Below are 16,304 nucleotides of genomic sequence, written 5' to 3' on the forward strand. Positions count from 1 at the left end.
ACTTGTAGAAGGAACAGATATGAGTGTGAGGGTCAACGTTAATGGTTCAGGTTAACACCTGACTACTGTTACACTGGAGTTTGGAGTAATGGTGCTTTACACCGAAAACGATGGCGTGTTCCTTTAAGATGATGGAGAGCAGGTCGATGAGGGCATATTAAGACGCAGTCAAGGAAAAACCCAGAGCTCCCTTTTAATAAGGCTCTTTATATGGGTGCATCTGAAGAATCATGACAGCAAGCCACATGACTCACGGTGTTCAATCCAAACTCCTGCACTGGGTTTTTTTTAATTAAATAACAGCACACACACACACACACACAACCAAGACATGTCGAGTGACTGTCTACTCGGGCGGATTCGGATTATTTTATCTCGCATTGACGCTGGTTTGGACTTTTGAGTTGTGAAATGATTCACTGAACCGGTGAAACGATTCACTGAACCGGATCATCCCGGCAACACAGGACCAGAGCATGAGATGAGATGAGATGGGACCAGTGAGTGACATCCGGGCAGATTAATCATCAGGTAGGCTGTGTGTGTGTGTGTGTCTCTCTGTGTTTGTGTGTATGTGTGCGCGCCCGCGCGTGCGTGTGTGTGTGTGTGTAACATGCAGTGCTTCCTTTTATAACTATGACCTTATGCGTATATGAGGAGCAGCCAATAGGCTACAGTCAGTAATCGGATGCAACCGATTTGCGCATTTTATTCTATTAATAATCCACTCTGGCGTTTATTCTACAGCCTCTGGTGAAACATTTCTTATTACAGCCTGGAACTTACAGAGCTTCCAAAAAAAATGGCTTCAGGTGTCTTAGATATGCAAAAAGAGATAAATAAATAAATAAATAAATAAATAAATAAATAAATAAATAAATAAATAAATATCATGATGTTTTTTGCGTTAATGCTCTGTATGGCTTTCCTAAAAAAAATATCCCGGTGCTTTTTTAAAATTGTTTAATCAATATTAGGATTTTTCAGAAATGTAGCGTTGTTACATTTTATTTTGAAAAGACAAAAATTCTCACATAGCTCTTTATTTTGCCGGCCGGTTATGGGTAACTCGGGTCGTATCTCAAACAGCTCTACATTCCCTACACAAGTGCACTTCATAGCATTGACATAGGCGTAATTACGTCTGCGCCCTAGATAGGCTAGTTCACTGTTTAATTTAGTCACAAGCCAGGTTTCTGTTTCCGGTCCTACATCAAGATTAAATTAATCGACTGATTGAAATGCTTCAATAAAAACATTATTAATAATAATAATAATAATAATAATAATAATAATAATAATAATAATAATACCGTTGATCTTAGTCAACCCTGTAGGGTGACAAATTTGGTTACGTCACTTCCGGGACACTCCTCGAGCTTAATAATGTAGCGTGAATTTTTTTTTTATTATTTGCTTCCATCACGATTAAACGCAGTGTTCACACCGAAGACTCCTCTTATGAACGTTAAATAAACTTTAACAAGCCAAAAACTATTTGTTAAGCCTCGACAAACACAACAGTGGAGCTTCAACTTCTGACCAATCAGATTTTAGACGCTGTAAATAATATTAATATTTACAAAAGCATTCATCCGATTAGTGTCTTATTCATTTGTTACTATTGGGATATGTGTATTAATCAGAAAGTGTCTTTTTCGTTATGTTACAGTGTCCAGATGAATACAGGGCAATAGCTGTGCAGATGTGTTTCTTTTGAGCGATTCTTAATGCTTGATTCTTTTTGTCGACTCCTTAAGCACAGTGAGGCATACATTGTGTTGTTTTTTAATAGCTGTAGATGTCTAGGCCTATATATAGAGAGAGATTTATAGATGCTAGATTATCCGCTTGTGGTGATTTTATCAGTATAAGTATATTTTATCAGTATAAAAAAAAAAAAGATATCATCCAGGAGCTAAACTAGCCGGAACCGACTCTTATTGGTGAGCCGAGCCGAATTGAATCGACTCAGGGAAAAGATCCGGAATTCCCATCGCGCCTGAATTGCTGTACAGATGTGCTACTAGGTAATTACAGCAAGCTAATTAATGTTGTTTATTACCAGTTAATGAAATAATCGTAAATAATACATGAGCATGATTAGTGAGTGTTGCTATAGAAACACAGCCTGCTCTTCCAGCCTAATAGAAATGTGCTGTGTCATGTGTATGCTGGAAAAGTGCTGCCTGAGAAACCCTGCATGAACCAACTGGAGAGCAGGAATAGAGATGGAAGAAGTGGGTTGTGGGTAGAGGGGGGAAAAAAATCAATCGGCAAATTGTTTCTGCTTGAACAAGGACAAGAACAAAGCACCCTTTTTACACAAATCTTACACACTACTAGAAATATCCAAGAAAGAAACTTTTTTTTTTACACTTTACACTTTTTGTGTCCAGGCAATGATATGAGTTTAAAAAATACCTTAGACTTTAAAGACGTTAGGAAATAATGTGATGTAAAATAATGTAATTAAGAAATACTCCGTATGGTCAAAGGTTTGTGTGCACGTGTCCATCACGCCCACATCGGCTTGGGTGAGGAGGTTAGGGATGCAGTTAATTTTCCAGTTCATCCTATACATTAACATATGTATAGGTAATTGTGCATACAAAGACATCAGTAAAGTTGTAGCTTTGTTTGAGGCAAGATTTGAGGGAGGAAGCACGTATGGATGGGTTGGCTAGTGGTCCATGTTGATTTTGGCCATTAGTGTATTTAAAAGGCTGGAATAAGAGAAAATTTGGCAGAACATGTATATATGAGTAAGTGCTGATGACGTTGGAAGTGTCCATTTTTTATTATACACCAAGAACAGCAGACAATTTCAATGTAATTATATCACAAAATATATCGCAAACCTATTACTCGTGATCTGTTAGAGGATCATCGATCTACTGTGAGAATATTTTCATGAATTCTGACAATATATTAAGACCGTAAACCTCGCAGCCCCAGGAAGGATAAGACTTTGCCGTAGAATGATCTTTCAACTACATCCCAAATATTCATACATATCGACGGTATATGAAATCAGAATCAAAGGAATCAGAATCAGAAAGAGATTTATTATTCAAGTATGCTTGCACATACAAAGAATTTCTTCCTCTTATTATCTCAGGGAGTTTTTCCTTTCTGCTGTTGCTTCCGGCTTGCTCATTAGGGATAGGGATAGATATATAGTTTCATAAATGTTAAGTTAATCTTTTTTAAATTAATTTTAAACTTTAATTTTATATATTCACTATTTCTTCTTCTTCTTCATCTTCTTATATATTATTTCTTTTATTTCTTTTTCTCATACTTCTGTAAAGCCAATGGGAGACAATGGGAAATTAGAGATAATGGGAAGTTGTTAAAAGTGCTATACAAATAAACTGAATACAAACCTGGTTGCCTCTGGCAAGCGGTTAAAGAACCAGGTGACCAAATAGGTCAAATTGCTTTTTTTTAATAGCATATCTATATATCTATATCTATCTATCTCTATCTATCTATCTATCTATCTATCTATCTATCTATATATATATATATATATATATATATATATATATATATATATATATATATATATATATACAGTAATACCTCGAGATACAAGTTTAATTCGTTCCGTGACCTTGCTTGTATCTCAAAGCAATTTTTGCAAAATTCCACTCCAGTTGTTTTGTTTGTGTTTTGAATATGAAAAAAATATACAGTACCTGTATTTATAAATTACAAATATTGTATAAAAAAATACAGTAATAAAAGAGAATGTTAAAAAAATAAACTGGTTTTACTTTACGGAAGATGTGCACAGAGGTTGAGGGAGGAGTAAACAGGTGGAGGAGTTAGGAGGAATTTTGTCTCGTACGTACACTTTCACTTTCGTTCACTTACTCGCTACTGTACACTCTTAATGCTACTTTACACTTAAATGGAACTTAAATAAACTTCACTAAAATTAATGAACTTAACTGAAATTCTCTTAACTGAACTTAATTGCTACAATTTCCTTTTTCTTTACATTAATTTTGTTTAATATTCTTCATCGCTTTTCTCTTCACTTGTTTTTGCCTTTTTTGTCACTCTTTCCTCACTAACATCTGCCAGTCGTTTTAATAAAAACCTGTCCGGTCAGCATATCGGATGCGCTGTAGTCGCACAAGTTAAAATTTTTTAACGGATCCAATGCTCAAAACGGATCCGGAAATTACGGATCTGCAGATGGTCGGCACCTCACGCAGCGCCTTTGTGACTCTCCATAGGAAATGAATGACTTCCGGTTTATCGGCCGTCGTTTGTCGTGTGCAGTGGAAAGGCGGCTTTCACCGAGTGAGACACGGGAAACTGAGGCGGGGGAAACAGAGCACACGTGGTTGTTGGGGATCTTTGTTTCGGCGGCGGCTCGGATGCTCGTATCTCAAAAATTTGCTCGTATCTCAAGGCAAAAAAATTTGGTCGAATCTCAGCTCGTATCTGAAAAAATTCGTATGTCAAAGCACTCGCATCTCGAGGTATCACTGTACACACACACACACACACACACACACACACACATATATATATATATATATATATAAAAAACCAAGGTCATAAATAAATGACTACACACGATTAATACACCATTTGCTCTGGGTCTTACTGACCTTCTCCTGATGTTTATGAGGCAAAGGGGCGGGGCTATGTCGGGGTGACGTCATCACAACTGGGACGTAAGCACCCGACACAATGACAACACGCGCAGTGTATTACTTGTGAAATAAACGCAGCAGAACAAATTTCACCGTTAGAATCGTTTCTAGTTTCGAGCGTCCAGAGATAACTGTTCTAACTAACAAAACGACCCCAACATCAACGCGCTTATGAGTGGAGTTTATTGCTGTTTGGTTGGACATGAAAGCACAGCAGCTCCAATCAACAAGCTCGAGCAGGACGGAGTGAAGGCTACAAAACGGAGAAGACTCCTAAAGTCCAGCATGCGCACTAGTTAACGTTTATTATTCTGTTCTAAATAACGTAGTAATATCGGATTTGTGTAAAATAAATATTATAATAAACCTGGGTTACGGATCAGAAGTGTCTGGACCCGAGAGAAGACAAGTAAGCTATGCTAATCTGCTAGCGCTTGTAAGCTTTAGCGTTTGGTTTGTTTTGTTTTTGCAGCACAAATGTTAGCGTGTGTGCGTGTGTGTGAACACGTCCTGACCTCCTAAGACGGTCTTTCCAACCGTTTCATTTGTGTTTGGTTTGATTTATCGCCATAAATGTCCGCTTTTTTTTTTTGCACATAGCTAAGATGAGCTATGCTAAGCTAAGCTAGCCTTGTATTTCCTGTTTTGGTTCAGCTCGTTTGCATAAACAACAGCAGCGACACCACAGATTGCCCGACCTTCTGCTACACGTCTCGAAAAAACGACGTTATTGTTATTACTATTTTAAACGTCGCTCTTGGGTTGAATTTGATTTGTTTGCGTTTTAGCTAAGCGAGTTAGCCCGTGAAGCTAATCAGTGGCTAACAACAAAGTGAGCCGCACGTGCCCTTTGTGCTAGCTGTTTATTCCCATACACTCCTGTGGTTATAGACGTGCTACGACGCAAGTGAGCATATGTATATACGTGTGTTTATACTAGTTATTCTTAATGACACGATTTTTCTACGAGTAGAAAATGAATGCACCGAGTGATGCTTTTGTGTAGGAGTTGTGTGTGTGTGTGAAACTACACTCAGCTCGTGTCTCCTTTGTTGTTGTGCTTTGTCTCTGAGCACATGGCGCTGCTTCACATCACATCACACCACCTCATATACTGATCCATTAACCTGTTCTTCCTAGAAACGTTTCACTCTGTATCTTCTGGCTATTTTGCACATTTGAACTCATCTTTGATACAACATTAAGTATTGTTTTACATCTGTTTTTTCCCCTCCAGCTATTATAAAGCAGATACGGTAGAGATAACGTTATAGTCAATTTTACTCTTTAGACTCTGCAACTTCAACATGGATGTGTTTAAATTAAATTCGGCTAAATTCCCTATTTCGGTTGTTAAAAAAGTCAGCATCCAAAGCAGGGAAAGTCGCTGTGTGACGTCATAAACGTTACACGTGATTTGCATATTCACGATTATTTGCATATTGAGATCGTAAACTATTAGAATTTTTTAAATTATTATTATTATTAAATTGAAAATAAGTAAGGAACGAATCACTGGGGGTGTGATGATGGAGGAAATTATTTTTTGTCAGGTTATCTAAAAAAAACAAACAGGCAAAGCAGTGTAAAAAATACACTAATGAATAAAAAGTGCAGTGAACATGAGTGGCGTGCATTTGAATATCCATTTTGATAGTCAGTAGTGATAAGTAAAGCTTAGCGATCCACCCAACAAAGGTGCTTTAGTTAAGGTTGACCGCCAGATTTATGGCTTGGTCATGTGACTTAAGTAAACAATCAAACGAAATAATTAGTGACTCCGATATAGAACGTTATTACCAGCGTTATACAGCAGGGAAAATCAGCAGTACTGTCAGTAGGTTTTTAGAGAAACTAAAAACTGACTGTATGATGAGGAAAAAATGAAATCTACCCCGTGAGCAGTTTACACGTTTAAGTTACACGTACGTACCACATGCCAAACTTTGACAACAGCAGCAGAAAGGCACGTCAGGTTGTGCTCCTGTCAGCCATCACCAGAAGTATGAGGCTACGTGCAGCCAAATGAGTCGTCAGTATGTTTTCATGCTCGAGCTGATTAAGCTTAATCAGAAATAAGGCAGTAAATAGGGAAATAATAATAGTCCATGTAAACGTGTGAATCAGACTAAATTCTCAATCGGGTTTAAAAAACAAAACAAAAAACACTACTGTCCACATGTGCACTTCACTTGTATGGATTTTATGTTTGAAATATATTTAAGGAAAATGTAAATGCATATTTAATTCGTATTGCAGTGCACACCATCTAAAGTAATTTTTGAATCTGAACTCAGATTGAGTTCATTCGGATTCACGAAACATCCCTAGTGTGAACTGAAACTGGACAGTTGAAGAATGAAAACTGCCACTTGCTGTGTGTGGAGTCTGTCAGCCAAACGCTTACAGATGTGTATCTGTGACAGAGCTGAAGAGAACCTGAGGCTGCCGGACCAGAGTGCCTCGAGCACCAGTGCTCCCCACCCGTGGCTGCGACTCGTTCTTCACAACATCCCCAATGCGACCATGGGAAATAGCTGTGAATAGGCGGCCGCCAACAGCCCCCTTAAACCAGAGGAGCTTCATCGGGGGTCCTTGCAACGCACCTGTGCACCTCAGGAGAAGGTGAGGGTTGTTTACAACTTTCACTCTTTAAACAAATGTTCAAACTCTTTTCCTGCTCCAACACCAAACCTATCTTGTGGTTTGTAGTAGCCTAGTGGTTAAGGTGTTGGGCTACCAATCAGAAGGTTGTGAGTTTAAACCCAGGTCCACCAAGCTGCCACTTTTGGGCACCTGAGCAAGGCCATTAATCCTCAATTGCTCAGTTGTATTAAAATGAGATACTGTAAGTTGCTCTGGATAAGGGCATCTGCCAAATGCTGGAAATGTAAAATCATACTGTATGTAGATTTAAGGTGTGCCAGTGGTGAATTGTGCAGACGCACGACCGCATTCTAGTCAAAGTACGGTCAATCAACCCGCCCTGCTTTTGTCTGCTTAGTAAATTGTGTCCTTGCGTCCTGTTTGTTCGCTTATGCAAATATTTGCAGATGTTTAAAGTAGATAGCGTCGAGGTAACTGTCGGGTTTGTTTCTGCAGTCCTCCAGCACGCTGGCAGTGGGGGCAACGAGACAGAGCAGTCGTGCACGCTTCCCCGCGGCAGGATGAGAATTTTGCCCACGGCGCATTCCCGCAGCAGCAGCAGCATCACCAGGCCATTCCTGTAGAGGAGGCGAGGCAGTACAGCCAAGCCGGTGCACCGCCACGCATGCTCCATCCACCCACACACCCGCCTCAGCAGACCTCCATCATGGTGGACCTTCATGAACAAGTAGGCTGAAACACCATAATGATGACCATTACATCTAACTCTTCTGTTCTTAATTGTTCTTCTCTTTGTGTTTGTAGTGTGTAATTTGTGCAGCACTTTACCACAACATGCTACGATTCAATAATCCTACAGTTTTGTCACAGTTTCCATTGACACACAAGCTATTATAACTACTGCTGAAAAAGTTTTCACCTCATAGAACAAACTGACAAAAACAATCAAGTCTTACAGGTTCAGAGAGCTCTCGTTTAGTATTTATTCACACTGATTTGTGTTTATTACCCTTCATGGCACTTACAATTGTACGGAAGCCGTAGCATTATTTATTTGTTTGTTATTTTAAGCTTGTATTTATATTTTCTAACTAATGTCCTTGTTTCCCCTCCCAAAGATGCACCAAGGATCTGTTCCGATATCTTACACAGTTACCACGGTGACGACCCACGGCTTTCCCATGCACACGGGGCAGCCGATGCCAGCGTGCAACGCGCAGCAGCTCCCAGCATGCTCGGTAATGTTCAGCGGACAGCTCTCTCTGCTCTGCTGCCTTCCTCCTCCTGTGAGTTTAAACAAGGAAGAGCCGGAAGCGTCAGTGCCGTCTGTGTAGAGCGCACATCCCACTCCGTCCCAGCTTAAAAGAACTGTTTAACCAAAGAAGGGAGGAAAAAACACCTAAAGTTTTTTAGCTAGTTGCTAGCCAGCGTTCACATGTTCATGTTTTGGTCAAACAGTTCCTTTAAAGCTTTTAGATCAGAGCACCATTACAGCATTACTTATCCCTTTCATCTGAGAATATATCGAGTCATCTGCTTAATTCATTGCATCTGTTTTGTCGACATGGCAGCTTCCACCCTCGTATTGTGTATTTTGAATGTATTTTGTTGGCTTAAATGGGTCAGGGTGTTTTGTACCTTATCTCTGTATCCGCTGTAGCTGTTTAAATATCAAGCTGAGCAGAAACACTTCAGTTAACGTGCTTAAATTATTAGCTATGTTACAATCTTTATCTGTATATGATGACTGAAGGTATAAAAGATGCAGTTTAAGCAGCCAACAATTCAATATAGTGATTAATATGATCAATGTGATGCAAGTGCAAGTTCTTTAAGTCACCTTGCTGCAGAGCAAAAGTCAAGTGGAGTCGTAGCTATTCAGGCTCCTCCCACTAACTGGCAACATCCGGGGGGTGGAGTCATAGCTAATCAGACTCCTCAACGTCAAGGTGGTGGAGTCGTAGCTAGTCAGGCTCCTCCCACTGTAACTGTCAACATCAAGGGGGTGGAGTCATAGCTAATATGGCTCCTCCCATGGTAACTGTCCACATCAAGGGGGTGGAGTCGTAGGTAATCCGGCTCCTCCCACTGTAACTGTCAACATCAAGGGGGTGGAGTCGTAGCTAATCCAGCCCCTCCCACTGTAACTGTCAAACATCAAGGGGTGGAGTTATAGCTAATATGGCTCCTCTCACTGTAACTGTCAGTCAAGGGGTGGAGTCAAACCTCCTCTATCCTCTACCCTGGGGAAAGTGCACTTTAGTTTTCTGTTGTAAATGCCTCTTATCTTTGGTGTTTTATTTGTCTGTGCAGCTCATCCAGGCGTGCACCATGCACCACTTACCCGTGTCTTACCAGGCCTTTCCGCCTCTGATCTCCAGCGAGCATTTCCTCCTGCACCCGAGTCCTCCAGTGGCACCGCATCAGCCCCCGGCGCTGGCGCCTCTCAGCCACTTCATCCCCCTGCAGCCCCAGCACCCACGCATGGTGAGCTCATGGTTCATTCCCTCTTCACCAGCAGGGTTGTGTCATTGTCTCTATCATTATTAATTAACGATATACTTTTTATCCAATTATAGTTACATTTAATTTTGGAGATTGTCTTGCCAGCCTCTCGTTTTTTCGTTCATCGCTAAAAGATGTTGGATCGGGTTCACGTTCATGTCCCTGCTTGTATGTCTGTTCATTATCGAGTGAAGCACGTTGACGTAGGTGTCCCTCGCATGTCTTCCTCAGCCTCTGCAAAGAGTGGAGAACGAAGTGGACCTGCGAGGAGAGCAGCACCATTTGGGAACTTTCTCGTACCCGACCGCGCATCACCCACCAGCAATGCCCCCCTCCGTGCCCCTGCAGTACCATCTGCCCCAGGAACCCCTACATCAGGAGCTGCCCTTTGCAGTGGTGAGTTAAAATGTCAGGAAATTCTCATAGCCACGTGGGTGTGGTGTCAATAATGTATCTAGGAACATATAGTGCCTAGAGCGCCATATGTGGCCTATATTTATTCGTTATCTTCGACTGTGTACCTCTAATATCCAGCCTCTCAGCCCTTTCAGAGCTGTCAGGAAGGCTCCAGTAACTCATGTAACAAAGCACTTTGAGGAATATGGCATACAGTAGGCTTTCATTGAAGTGTCCAGCCGTGAGAACATCATTTTATAGGAAGAATTCTGAGAGACTGGATATACACGGCTCCTGGTCTAGGGGTTCGTCCGAGGGTCAGTAACATCAGACTGAGTGGTACACCATCTGCTCACCTGTGTGTTGTGCGTCTCCACAGCCGTATCCACACATGCTGCCCAGGCGCGGGAGCGGCCAGAGGTACCGCCTACAGCAGCCGCTGCCTCCACCACCTCCTCCTCCGCCCTACTACCCCGGCTTCCTCCCTTACTTCCTGTAAGAGTCTACTCCACATACACTCTGTCTAATGGACTTTGTAGAATCTTACTACCTGTATCTTAGGCATAAATAAATGCCAGTAAGTTCTGACAGCGGACAAGACACAGTATTTATGTTCCTAACTAGCAAACAAATGAATGTTTCCACACAAAGAGGCAAGATCTAATTACCTTTACTCCTGACGCGGTGGGCATGAAGCCAACAAAGTGGCCAGAAATGAATCGCCTCGGCCTCAGCGGTCACCAGACTGAAGCCGTTTGTCCCTTTACTTGCTATGATCTTGGCTATGTAGTGCACGAGGACATCAGGGTTAGAGTTTTTGCGGTTTTTAAGCCGGGGGGTTTCAGAAATAACGCTCTGTATACTTTGCATGTCTGTGTGCAGCTCGATGCTTCCTGTACCTCCGACTGCTGTGGGTCCGGCCATCAGCTTGGACCTGGACGTGGACGACGTGGAGATGGAGAACTACGAGGTGAGACCTAGCAAGGCATCGGTTCGCATATCAAACACACCTAATCGTGCTGTTCTGAGAAATGAATCGGCGACGTAAGACGAGGCCCAACACAAACACCGCGAAGTATTTTTCTCTAACAGTACCTTCTTTTATACCTCAGCAATTTGTCAGCACTGAAAAAATGTTGTCCTATATTTAAAACCATTTAAATTGACCTTTAACATGGAACGATCAGAAGCTGTAAGCAGTTGTTTTTAGCTCCTTCTCTTCCTCTTGAAGTCAATAAGGGTTTTTACAAGAAATCGTTTTTATATCATTGAACATATACCGTACGAGTCCCCGTTACTATAGAGACGACACCATGCCGATGTCGCATCGTTGAGCACAACGTCACATTTAAACGTGTTTTTTGTACCCCAGGCGTTACTGAACCTCGCAGAGAGACTCGGCGAGGCCAAACCTCGAGGACTGACAAAAGCTGACATCGAACAGCTTCCATCCTACAGGTTCAACTCGGAGAAGCACCAATCAGAGCAGACTCTGTAAGTGAGCCGTGCCGCTGATCAGCAAGCAGGACGCACGGAGGAATTCTACTCGTCCCTCTCGGCGATGGCATATTCATTTTCCCCTCCTTTGTCCTTTCAGGTGTGTGGTGTGCTTTAGCGATTTCGAGTCGAGGCAGCTACTACGAGTATTACCCTGTAATCACGAGTTTCATGCGAAGTGCGTCGACAAATGGTTAAAGGTAAGCGGCTCGTCTCGGGCGATCAGAGGTTCCTTTCTCCAACGAATAAACGAACGCGGCTTTTAAACCCAGCGCTACTCCGAGAAGGCGAGATTGTGTATCTGATTCCGTTCTTTTTCCATCCTACAGACCAACCGCACGTGTCCTATCTGCCGTGCGGATGCTTCCGAAGTTCACCGTGACGTGGAGTGAGTCCGGGCCTTCGTCCTTCACTGGATAACAGCACAAACCTTGGAGTGTGTGGTGGGAGCAGGCGCGCACACACACATATACACACACACGCACACACACACTACATGTGCGCACCACCCAACCTCCAGCAAAACCTAACAGCATCTCCTACACACACTCCTTGCTCCTCCCAGCCCACCCCTCCGTCCCCCGCTCCGCTCTTCTTCCACCCAAACCTTCGACCAATAAGCAATCTTGGAATTCGTAGGGATTGTGTCAGACCTCCGCTGTGCTTCTCACGCAAGCTACTGCATCCTCTGAGCCCAGAAACCTCCCCCAATCCCCGAGTTACAGTTTTCATTTCCCCGTTTTTTTTTTTTTTTTGTGTGTGTTTTTCTTCGGCGATTCCAAAGATTACCGCGTGTGGTGTTGGCATCTGTTTACACAGTCGAATGTGTACTCGCTGTTCGCTTACGAATAATCCAAGCTGTGCTTCAGTGGTGTTAAGGGGAGATGGGGAGGGGGTTCGAGGACGCCGCTCGATCGGAGAGGAGAGAAAAAGGCAGCCGCGGTTTGTCCATTCCACTGTCTTTAAAAAAAAAAAAAAAGAAAGAAAAGAGAAAAAGAATCGCCTGATCATTAGCTGCATGTTTGTACAGGCGATGGGCCGAAGTGACTTGTTAATAATATATGTTTTGCAATAATGTATCGATGATTTCAATAGCTCTATCCCAGCTTCGCTAACGTGAGCGTGAACAGCAGCGGCTCGGAATCTTTCGAGCTAACGAGGAAAAAAAAAAAAAGACACGAACTGCAAACTAAAACAGGATGAATGTGTGTGTACGTCTGCTCCCGGGCCTCATCGCTGTGGAGTTTTGCACTGTTGCTGCACTGGAAAATGGTCACAAGGACGAGGACCTTGTCGCAACCTGTGACCTCTGGTCGCCTCCCGAACCTGGCTGTAGTGCACGGAGGAGGGGTGGAAGCTCTCCGTCTCCTCCATCCTTCACTCGGTTTGCTCTCTTCTGGATGGTATCTCACAGACTGTTGTGTTGTGTTTTTTTTTTGTTTGTTTGTTTTGTTTTGTTCTTCTCTCTCCTTTTGTTTTGTTTCGTTAGATTAGCAATACTCTTTTCGACTCGACGAGCTTCTCGCTGCATTTCACGCGCAGGTTCAGCGGGACGGCGGCGAAGGGAATTTCACTTCCACCTGATGTCCAAGAAAGAAAAAAAAAAAAACTTAACTAAAAACAGACAAACAAACAAACAAAAAAAAACTGACTTTGGAAAAGGTGCGGGTCCCTTTTGCAGAAAGCAATATGTGCAATGAGTGTCTGTCCTGAATGAATCCTTTTTTTTTCTCTCTCTCTCTTTCTTTTTTTCATTTTGCGATTGGTTTTTTTTTTTGTTTCGTTTCAGAGGACCAGGCTTTTCCTCACCTGTGAGCCAAATATTCAATAATTTCAATACACTCTTCAAGGATACAGCTCTGCCTTCTTCAAGACGTTGACAAGCACAAACTTGTTACTAATCGTAAAACAAACAAACAAAAAAAAAAAAAACAGTACGTAAACCGGCGTTATTTATTGGCTTTATCTTCTGCGTTGAGGGGCAGAGCACCAGCACAGTGTATCTTTGATGCGAGGATGTTGGGCCACGGTAGCAATGTGAAGTGAAAAAGAGGAGGGGGGGGGGGGGGAAACAACAACAACAAAAAAAAAAGATTAAGCATAGCATCTAATGCGTCGTCGACTCTGCTTGTGTGTGCCAGCTGACTGTAGTGATTCCACAAACGATTCAGAGACTAAAGGTTCTTCTTAGAAATGCACTGACTGTAAAAAAAAAAAAACCTGCTTGGTTTCGCTCTGCATAGAAAAAAAAAGACAAGGAAAAAACAGACAAACAAACAAACAAAAAAAAAACAGGGATGAAATGTTTTGTTTTGCGACACTAATAATAGGACACAAATATATATATAACGGATATATAAATCTATATAAAAAAAAAAATATAAATCTATATATTCCTTGCTTGTACACACCGAGTAGCAGTTTTTAACCAGACTCGCTTTCTAGGGAAAAGGGACATAGGGACATCCCCGTGATCGTTAGCATGCGAGTCTGTACTTCTGTACTGATGCTCACCAGGTTGGGGGAGAAAAGAAAAGAAGAAAAAAAAAGCCATTGTGATGAATTTAAACCACACTTTTGATAGTAACGTGTATACATATCCGTTTCACTGGCATATATTTTGAAAAAGAAATAGAAAAAAAAAATACTCTCAGGGCCTCTCAGTTAACTCGACATTAAGGAAAACAGGCGGACGGATTTGAACACTTCTCAGTTTTCCTCAGGCCGCGTATTTTACTCGTAATCCTTTTTAATGGGATTTATCATCGCACCAGTTAAAGACCGGCATGCAAAGAAAAGAAGAAACGGGGGAAGAAAAAAAAATAAGAGAGAGAGAGAGAACAGGCAAACCGTGTCACAGCAACCCGATCACCCGAGCGTTACTCAGACATGTCCGTGTTTTTCGTACTTACAACTCATGATCCTGCTGGAGGAAAACAATAACAACAAAAAAAAAAGACAACCTACAGCCAAGCGCATTATTCTACCTAAACCACTTCCAGATATTAACAGTGTTTTGCATGGGTTGGGGAAATAAATAGGGGAAAAAAAAAACAAAAAAAAAAACGAAAGCTGTATTTTTTAATTTCAGTGAAATATCTAGACGTGTGGGCGACTTTATTTAATCGTGCACAGTAAGTATGCATGCGTGTCTTAACCAGATCCCGGCTGGTTTTTATCCTTCTCTTATTTTTGGTTTTGTATTAAGTTCTAGTCGGCTTCGGGTTCCGGGGATTTGGGGCTCAGCTGAAAACTGCCATGCGTCGTACTGCACAGAACCGAGCAAGACTTTTTAAGAAAACGCGATCATAATCAGCGCGCTTGGCTTGGTGTAAGATGGTGAAGGCCGTTTTTTTTTTTTTTCTTTCTCCCTTTTCTTTCTTTTTTTCTTCTCGGCTCTCGATCACATTCGTGCTTCTGCTGTTGCCTCAGAGACTGAAACTGACTTGCCTGGAAAAACTCGATCACTGAAAGCCATATAGTGAAACGGTGCTAGATGTCTGTCGCTCCATTCACATTACGGGAATGCAATAGTGTGTGTGTGCGTGCGCTCTGACTACGACTTTCACATACTCTTTATAGCATGCTGTGCTAGTTAGTGCCCCTGAAACAACGCTCAGTTAGCAACGTTCGACAGGGGTGGGGTTTATTATTATTATTAGTTTTTTTTTTTTTTGTCGTTTTTGTTTGGACTGAGGATCTCTCTTAACTGTTATAAGGTTACTGTTATAGCGCGACGCCGCCTTCGTAGCGCGTCCTCGCCGTGTCGTACTTTACTGCCCGCGCGATCACATCAAAGTGCATCTGCCTTAAATTTCAAAGCGTGTATTAAAGGGGACTTCAAAGCGTTCGTCTTGCTCTCACCAAAACTTAATATGTACCTGCCATAGGGTCTTTTACCTTAAACAAGCACTATCTGTAAAATGTTACGGTATTAAAAAAAAAGTAATAAATGGGGGGGGGGGAGAAAAAAGAATTCAGCTGCCGTATACATAAGCATTTTAGCTTTTGGGTGGGGGGAGGAGGGAGGGATGGATGGATGGAGTGAGGGGGGGGGACCTGACAGATGTTTATACTCGACTCTTATTTAGATTTATAAGCAAATTTTCACAATAATCTGATTCCTCGAACCTCAGTGTTACCTGTACGGAAAAAAAAAGAAAAAAAAAAAAAGAATACACATACAAATACATAGAATCTTGTAGTCTTTCTGTGATCTGATTAATAAATAATCTCACAGCTTGTGTGGTGCAGTTGTGTTCCAATAAGCAGCTCCGATTCTTTAGGACTTGTGATTTGTTGATTGCTCTGTAGATGCCACTGATTGTTTACCGATATTATGATTATTATTTTTTTTTTCTTGCTGTGGGCTTGTGGATTGTTTACTGTTCTAATACTTGCCCTGGCCTGTAGGGGGCGCCATGTCCATACCGGAGCCCCACCACCATGACCACCGACACCCCCAACCCCCCGGGGCCAACAACAGGGCTACACCTGTTTTGTGTTAGGAAGGTTGAATTTTTTTTTTTTTTAATTATAATTTTTTTTTCCTGCTTTGGTACTTGCACATTTACAGTTACCTCATTTTTGCCATGTTTGTATTTGGAAGAAAAAAAATAAAAC

General features: G+C 41.8%; 1 protein-coding gene and 1 long non-coding RNA gene across 6 annotated transcripts; one reads left to right on the forward strand and one right to left on the reverse strand.

The window, feature by feature from the left end:
• Positions 1 to 212: 212 nt before the first annotated feature.
• Positions 213 to 14,747, forward strand: rnf44 (ring finger protein 44). 5 transcript variants are annotated; one of them, XM_027138147.2, is made up of 11 exons: positions 213 to 531; positions 7,103 to 7,301; positions 7,779 to 8,010; positions 8,402 to 8,569; positions 9,597 to 9,770; positions 10,020 to 10,184; positions 10,564 to 10,679; positions 11,067 to 11,154; positions 11,557 to 11,678; positions 11,782 to 11,881; positions 12,011 to 14,747. In XM_027138147.2, exons 2-11 carry the CDS (start codon positions 7,195 to 7,197, stop codon positions 12,071 to 12,073), a joined length of 1,335 nt encoding a protein of 444 aa, XP_026993948.2. In that variant the 5' UTR covers positions 213 to 531; positions 7,103 to 7,194; the 3' UTR covers positions 12,074 to 14,747. The 5 variants fall into 5 exon arrangements, with proteins under 5 accessions (XP_026993948.2, XP_026993949.2, XP_026993947.2 ...); XM_027138148.2 differs by lacking the exon at positions 213 to 531 and adding an exon at positions 1,956 to 2,030; XM_027138146.2 differs by lacking the exon at positions 213 to 531 and adding an exon at positions 4,677 to 5,085.
• Positions 8,265 to 9,256, reverse strand: LOC125138722. The gene is made up of 2 exons (XR_007137945.1): positions 9,124 to 9,256; positions 8,265 to 8,567 (listed from the first exon to the last, which is right to left on the reverse strand). It is a non-coding gene; the product is annotated as an uncharacterized LOC125138722 (long non-coding RNA).
• Positions 14,748 to 16,304: the final 1,557 nt, after the last annotated feature.

This window comes from Tachysurus fulvidraco, chromosome 15 (genome assembly GCF_022655615.1).
Source record: "Tachysurus fulvidraco isolate hzauxx_2018 chromosome 15, HZAU_PFXX_2.0, whole genome shotgun sequence".
Lineage (NCBI taxonomy): Eukaryota > Metazoa > Chordata > Actinopteri > Siluriformes > Bagridae > Tachysurus > Tachysurus fulvidraco.